This window comes from Talpa europaea (genome assembly GCF_964194135.1).
Source record: "Talpa europaea genome assembly, chromosome: 9".
NCBI classification, from domain to species: Eukaryota; Metazoa; Chordata; class Mammalia; order Eulipotyphla; family Talpidae; genus Talpa; species Talpa europaea.
The window spans coordinates 26809307-26817288 of NC_140076.1; the positions used below are offsets into that span (position 1 = coordinate 26809307).

Genomic DNA, 7982 nt, shown 5'->3' on the forward strand with positions numbered 1-7982 from the left:
CTGTAACTTTAGCTAGGGGAGTTATGAAAGGGTTTGGGTGGAGGTGGCATTTGAATGAGCACTAGACAAAAAGTGTAAGTTGTGAAAGGAGAACATTCAAGCCTTCAGACGCAGAAAGAGCAAGTCTCAAGATTGAATGTGTGAGGCTGGTTCTGGAAATGTGGCAGGGGTGATACAAGAGAGCAAGTGGCACAGAGGATGAAGGCCTGTCCCAGGTAGCGGTTGGGCTCTCTTCCACTAGAGGAGAACTTTTTGAATATTATGATTATGAACCATAATTTTTTTTTAAGATTTATTTATGCCTGCAAGAGCTGGGGTGTAGGCCATTGGTGTGGAGAGGTGAGAGGATTCACCAGAGACAGAATGGGGAGCAGAACAGGCAGATCTATTGAAATCCACTGCTGAGGGGAATAGCGGGCAAAACAGGAGAGTCTGCTCCCTCATCGAACTTGTGCCACAGTGGTTGGGGATAGCTTGATTGCACTGAGATTTTAACCCCTGCGCCACCAGGGAGGCCCTGTGATCCCACATTTATCAAGGGCAAATTCAAAATGAGAAGGGCACTGGAGATGTAGGGCCCTTGTAATGAGTACTCAGCTGAGGACAGCTAGGAAACCTCAGTTTGTGCCCTGAGGGCAGAGCCAGTGCTGCGATCTTTGTGGTGATCTTTGTGGTGTGTTGTCTGGGGCCCCTGGGCTCAAATTATCTGTTGAGTATCTGTGTTGATTTGTGTTTGAGTTGTGTGTTCTAGGGGGTGCTGTTTTGCTCATTTCCTGACAACTACAGTGAAGTCACAGTCTGTTCTGGTAGTTCAGGGCAAGGGCAAGTGATACAAGGGCCTATTGTGGTCTGGGAACCTGGGGAGGAACCACCTTTATGGAGGAAAGTGTGACGCTCATTTATTTCAGTGTGCTGGCTGGCGTGTATATCTAGAAAGTCTTGTTTCTAGTTCCCATGTCTTACCTACCTTCTACTTTTCCATTTCTGTGCTCATCTTTCCCTGGTAAAGAGGAACCAATTTTTCTTGGTCCCCATTTATTTGCCAGACCTGTCAGTGTGGGAGTAACCAAGGCTTTTTTTTTCCCCAGCGTGCCAAGGGGGCTTTGCAGAGCATCACTGCAGGCCAGAAGGTCATTAGCAAGCACAAGAATGGGCGCTTCTACCAGTGTGAGGTTGTCACGCTCACCACTGAGACCTTCTATGAAGTCAACTTTGATGATGGCTCCTTCAGCGACAATCTCTATCCTGAGGACATAGTGGTAATGTCTGCAAATGGCTTCACGGGCACCTTGGGGCAGGGTATTGCTTTGTCTGGCTGGTATACTGGCTGTGGATCTGCCTGCTTTTTCTAGCCAGACCTACAGCCCCATCAGTCAGGTCCTAAATAGAAAGAAGCATTTGTACCTGTCTTTCTCACAGCAAAGAAAACTGTGCTGTTAGGATACCCAGCTTCCTCTAGAGGCTTGTGGGAGTCAGCGTTTTCTGCAGTTATTTGAAACAGGCTTATATTTCAGTCAAAACTCTCCTTGAGTGCAGTGGCCTGAGCTCTGGAATCTAGCCAGTATGCCAGTACTAGCCTCATTGCTCAGTAGCTTGTGTGAGAGGAGAATTCTCTAACTCTCCACCGTGCCCTTTCTAGTACATGCATAGAAATTGATTTTGTTTCATTATAGTCAAAGACTTTGGGGTTCAGTAGAAACTGCTTGGAGATACCCTGCTGGTCTGATTATGTTATCAGCACCTAAGACCCTGGAGGCCCTTCCTGGACCCAATCCCAGGTTTCCTGGCTCAGCTCTCAGAACTTAGTTCAGGTTTCCCCTTTCCCCACCCTGCCTTTTCAAGTGGCAGAGTAAAGCCCCAGGTTGGTGGGATGAAGCTTTTTCTTCCTCTAAAAAGAGAAGGTATTTCCCAGTTTACACCATATTAGCAACTCAGTTGCTAAAATCACAGTGATTAGTTACATATGTACATCATAGTAAAGATGCTGTTAATATTTGTGGCAGTGGAATAGTTATGATTTATTTAATTCTTGTCAGCACTGTGCTAAGTGACTTACATTAAGTATATCTTTCATTTCTCTTTAGAAGTAGGTGTCTTATCTCTGTCATTTTAGGACTCTTCTGAAAGTTACTGAGAACCCGAAGAACTTATGTGTTTGGGTTCTTTCTATCGATATTTATTCTAATATTTACTCTTGGAAACTAAAGCTGAGCTGAATTGATTTGAAATAATGTTTTATGAAAAGTAACTTCATTGAAAAAGATTAGTGAGGGCCTCCCTGGTGGCGCAGCGGTTGAGCGCTGGCTTGCGAAGCTGCCCGCGGCCTCTGCGGCGCTGGTTCGATCCCCGGCTGCTCCCCGGCCACCAGAGGAGGGTCCCACATGGCGCGCAGACCTCTCCTGCCGCCCGCTGCTCCCCTCAGCAGTGTACTTCGGTCCTTCTGCCTGCTCTGCTCCCCGCTCTGGCTCTGGTGAATTCTCTCGCCCTCCCGCGCTTCTGACTGTATCCAGTGCTTGTATAAACAAATAAATAAATAAATAAATCTTTAAAAAAAAAAAAAAAAAGAAAAAGATTAGTGAGAAGAATGCCATTTTTCTACAATTTTTCAAGTGTCTTTAATGTCATGTTTCCAGTTAGTCTGTTGTGATACATTGTTTTGGGGAAAGTATATGAACAAGGGCCTCCCCGGTGGCGCAGCGGTTGAGTGCTGGGTTGCGAAGCTGCCCGGGGCCTCTGCGGCGCCGGTTCGATACCCGGCTGCAACCCGGCCACTGGAGGAGGGTCCCACATGGCGCGCAGACCTCTCCTGCCGCCCGCTGCTCCCCTCAGCAGTGTACTTCGGTCCTTCTGCCTGCTCTGCTCCCCGCTCTGGCTCTGGTGAATTCTTTCACCCTCCTGCGCTTCTGACTGTGCCCAGTGCATGTATAAACAAACAGACAAACAAACAAACAAATAAATGAATAAATTAAAAAAAAAAAGAAAGTATATGAACAAAATACAGCCTCACACAGATCTGTAATTGGAAAGGCAAGGAATTTTTTTTTTAATGGCGTTTAGACAATCATGGCTATTATTTGATACCACACCAAAACTCAGTGAGTGTTAGTTTCTTAAAACGTAGTTGCAATGTGGAATCTGAAGGCAGGTCACTGAACTTCACTTGCTTTGTTTACTTCCGCTTTGTTTACTTACAACATTGCAACTTGGGAGGGCTGTTTCACCTGTGTGTGACTTTATAACGTCATATACATGTGTCATTTAGAAAAGGTTGGTGCTTTGGGTCATGCAGATCTTCCAGATGTTGTTGAATGCAGTATCAAAATATCACATTGATTTGTATCATTAATCTCAGAAAAATCTTTAAATTTTGTATGCTTCGAAACTCATAGTGATGTTAGTGAAAGCTTAGATTTCGCAACTTAATTAAAAATTATGTTGCAAAACCAGGTTTAAACCTGGTTTAAACACTGTATGTTTAGGAGGGTCACACCTCTACAAATGTTTATCATGCATGAATCCTGCCAAAGCCCCAACAGATCTTCAGGAAAGTCTATTGTGCCCCTTCCCTTTTGATTCTACCATCCCTGCCTTCCCCTTCTGGTAGCCTCAGTTCTGCAGTTTGAAGCATTTGTTTTGTTTTGTTTTCTTTTCCTTGAAAGGTTATAAAGTTTATTATTGGCAATACAATCAGTTGTTTTTCTTGAAGTAACAGACTCACTTCATTTTTCTTTTTTTAAGATTTATTTATGCCTACAAGAGCTGGGGTACAGGCCAGAGGTGTGTGTGTATGTGGGGATGAAAGGATTCACCAGAGACAGAGTAGGGAGCAGAACAGGCAGATTGACCGAAGTACACTGCTGAGGGGAGCAGTGGGCGGGTGAGTCAGGAGACTTCTGCGCCATGTGGGTTGCTCCCTGGCCAGCTGGGAATCAAACTCATGCTGCAGTGGCTGCAGATTGCTTCATAGGTCGCGTCTTAACCCTCGCGCCATCAGGGAGGACCCCCTATTTTCAAGAAGATGTTTACCAGTACCTAAGTCTGAGTGACCATGGTTTCTCTGTGGGTGATTTTTTTCTGCTTAATCAGTGAATTTATATCTAATACATTTATTAATTGAACATTCTAACAATGAGTTGGCAATGCTGTGTAGAACCATTTTTGCTGAGTAAATGAGTAGGTCATCCCTGCAGACCATGCATTCAGCCAACATGCTCATACACTGACCTCCACTGTATGCCAAGCTCTGCCAGGAATCCTTTGAGACTCTGGAGGGGGTAGAAGTTCTAACATACTTTACTAAGCCCCATGGTAGGTGATCTTTTCTTAACTTTCCTGTTAAGAACACATTTCGTAAAATAGTTAAATACAGTTTTAGTCTTTGTGGCAGAGGCCTGTCCCTTGTCCCTTAGAGGGATAGTTGAAGGAACATGAGAAGAACTCTTAGTCTGGGAACTGTGTTCTATGTTAAGTTTACGAAGTTTAAATTTAGCTCAAGTAAGTAAACTGTAAATTCAGCTATAAGTTTCTTATAGATGTTCTTTTCTGTCACTCAAAGCAGCAGGGGCAGAACTAGAGAGCAGACATGGCAAGCAGGTCTTAAGTTATTGTCTTTCAGCCCAAAGACAGCGCGCCTTACTTGGGTGTTGAACAGGACTCTGTCCTGGTCCATTCTTCCCTGAGGTAGAAGTCCATTCTTCCCTCAGTGTGCTCAGGGAAACTTCTCTCTTTCTGTTTCCTCAGAGTCAGGACTGTCTCCAGTTGGGTCCTCCTGCTGAAGGGGAAGTGGTCCAAGTGAGATGGACAGATGGTCAAGTCTACGGAGCCAAGTTTGTGACCTCTCACCCCATCCAGATGTACCAGGTAGCCAAGGGTTTTTGCTGGGGATGTATTTCCTCTTGGGCCGAGGTGAGTCTTTGCTCTTGGGAGAGCTAGGGTTTCAGTAACACCCTTCTCAGAACTAGGGACTACCTGGGTTCTGCCTGCCAGGTAAGGCTTCTGACCTTCCTGTGACTTCAGAAAACACTGCATGTGGTAGACCAGGGAGACAGTCAGGGATATCTCAGCCAAAGGCCTTTGTTTCCTGGGTAGGTGGAGTTTGAAGATGGCTCACAGCTTGTGGTTAAGAGAGATGATGTGTACACGCTGGATGAAGAGCTTCCCAAGAGAGTCAAGTCGAGACTGGTGAGTGCATTTTCTGGGTGTCCTTAATTCCTTAATCTGGGTGGGAGGGCACAAGGCAAGGATGTGTCCCTTTGTTGTTACTTTTTTTGGGGGGTGGGAAGTGGGGTGTTGACCACAAAGTGCTCATTTGGTTTGCTTCTTCTTCTTTAGTCAGTAGCCTCAGACATGCGCTTCAATGAAATTTTCACAGAAAAAGAGGTTAAGCAGGAAAAGAAACGACAGCGAGTTATCAACTCAAGATACCGGGAAGATTACATCGAGCCTGCACTGTACCGGGCCATCATGGAGTAGGCGCTTCCAGAGGCCGAGAGATTTCCAGCCATCGAGGCAAGAGCACTCCGGGGATTCCACAGCACAGCAGACACTTGGAACTCTGAAGTCTCTACAGGCGAAGCTGTAAAAAGAAAAAGAATGAAATAACCGACCCCATCATCTTCTCATCCCACCCTCATTGCATTCCACTGTAGTGAAAGGACAAGCTGTTCTTGGACACGTGGCAGCAGCCGAACTCCCAGCTGAGGGGCTGAGCACTGGAATGCTGTGGCTGCACTGGCCCCAGTCTCTAGCGGGGTCGACTGCCAGCTGGGCTGGATGCCCTGTTCTGGCCTAGGACTTGGCTTCCAAACGATCACCTGCACTGACTAGGCAGAGGTGCTGGTGCTTGTCCCCTCCCCTTTTGTATTTATGTGTGTGTTTGCGTGCGTGAGTGCGTGTGTGCGTGTGTGTTTGGTCTGGACCAGCTTCTGCCTGCCCCTGGCCTCTACTTCCTTGCCTATCCGGGCCAAACAAAATGTGAAATTCTGCCCTCAGCTGAGCTGAGTAAGGGCCCCTACAGGTAGGCTGGAGGTGGGTGTAGCATCTATCTCTCCCTGGAACTATCTTGAGGGAGTGCTGGCAAAGCTGCAGTATTGAGATTGTAAGGAGTCAATGCTACTTCTATCCTCTCATAAAGTAGAAGGTAGGGGTAACATGGATATGTGCCCACATCACTCTAGGCACAGAGCCCCCGTGGCACAGTATTATAGGGTGTGGGTGGGAACACCCTGACGGGATGGATCTTAATGATGGAAGCAGGCAGAGCCTGGTGGGTGATTCTTTTAACAGAAAATTGCAATCATGCAGGGGCTGGGAGGGTTAGGATGAATTTGGGGCCACTGGAGGCCAGGGGCAGGTTTAGCTAGAACCCTGGTCTTGAGGGAGGGGCTGTTATGGGGAGGGGGGGGTGGGGCTGGAGGGCAATACTGAAGGGGTTAAACAGGTTTTTGCTCCTCATAAATTTGTTTGCCTGGGCCCAGGATTGAAGGGCTTCACACCTATATCCTGTGTATACAAGAATCAGATTTATAATACTCCCTGTTTTTTGTTACGTATGAACGCTATAAACCAAATTATTTTGAAAACCGGTGCATTACCTTGTCTTTAGCAATAAAGTGTGTTGAGCAGAGGATTGGCTGTGTCTGCCCCAAGGAGCCCTAGAGGCCCAGGGTCAGGCTGAGGATATATTGAGGGTCTCAGGCTAGGGAGCAGAGCCACATATTTTAAGACTCCAGTAGATGGTGGAAATCACCCTAATGAGATGGGCTCCATGTCAAGTTCTGGTCCTGTGATTCTATATCAGGCCAAGTATGGAGGAACAGGGGCCTGGGCAGGTGGGGCACCACTGACGATGAGCACATAATTTTGCTTCCCTTGTCTTGGAGACAGGAAGGGGGAGATAATATAAAGGGCCAGACTGTTTTCAGTCTGTAGAATTGAGTTTGGGCTCACTTTGTCCCATTCAGTTGTCATCACTGAGCTAGTGCTCATGTGGAGCCAGTTTGAAAGTGGGGAGTGTGTTGTAAGTTCTTGAAGAGAGGTTTCTGAAGTTGCTCTGAAGCTTCACTGGAGAAAGACCCATTATTTCCTTTGCCTGGTGGGTTCCTGAGCTCCAGAAGGACAAGGATAGAACAGGGAACAGCCCATGAATAGGTGCAGGATTGGGCAGAATGCTCCAGCTGGCCTTTGGGCAGCCAGGGCACTTCCTATTTTATGGGTGTGGAGTTGTGGGAGAGACTCGAAAAAGCTTTCAATACTGTTTTGTGTCTGGAGCTTGGGAGCTGGCTGCTACCTGGTATTGGATTTGGGGGAAGGGAGAAACAGGTTTCAAAGAGACTTCTATGCCAGTTTCCTCTGGGGACCAAGAAAGGGAAGTGAACTTTTGTTCAGCACCCAAGGATTCCCATAGGATACAGTTGGGGAGCTGGGGCAGAGCCCAGGCCTTAATGGATTGGGAGCACACATGTTTGGAGGGTAGGGACACTTCCCCAGACTCTGCAAGTTCCCAGACCTCCCTACTGTCAGTGAGGTCATCATCCCAGTCCTAATGAAGGACCTGCAGTCCTAGGGTACCAGGTCAATTCCAAGTAGTTAATTTTTTTTTCTTTCGGAAAGTTGCATTCTCAGTTATAGTTGATGTGATAACTTTGGGGAACTGACGTTTAAAGAGTAGATGAGACTTAACACCCAACAGTTCCACTTGTTCCTCGCTGCTGGAGCAGTCAAACCTGCTCCGGAGCAGAGCACTGACTTCAGAGAAGTAATGTTAGCTTGTTTGTGTTTCCTTTTAGAAGATTTTTTGCAGGGCAACCTGCTCTCCTTGAAATTAGGTGGGATTTGAGGGTTGGCATCCTGAGGGTTACTATGCCCTCCTATTTAATTTTGTACCCCAGGCAGTTAATGTTGGTACTCACCTGGGGGAGTGAGGAAGTAAGGTGAGAGCTGGGACCTCAGAGATGCGGAGACTAGACAGAATGATTCTTTCT

The 7982-nt window shown here is 46.8% G+C and overlaps 1 protein-coding gene across 2 annotated transcripts in view; it reads left to right on the forward strand.

Annotated features, from left to right (window-relative positions):
* Positions 1–5657, forward strand: part of KDM4A (lysine demethylase 4A) — a gene marked incomplete at its 5' end in the record, with an annotated part of 40079 nt that extends 34422 nt beyond the window's left edge. The window contains 4 exons of one of the 2 annotated variants that reach the window (XM_084242038.1): positions 1089–1259; positions 4741–4860; positions 5089–5181; positions 5332–5657. In XM_084242038.1, coding sequence (XP_084098164.1) covers positions 1089–1259; positions 4741–4860; positions 5089–5181; positions 5332–5472 — 525 coding nt within the window. In that variant the 3' untranslated portion in view covers positions 5473–5657. The remainder of the gene's footprint in view (positions 1–1088; positions 1260–4740; positions 4861–5088; positions 5182–5331) is intronic. The other variant, XM_084242039.1, reaches the window with a different exon arrangement.
* Between the last annotated feature and the right edge of the window lie 2325 nt (positions 5658–7982).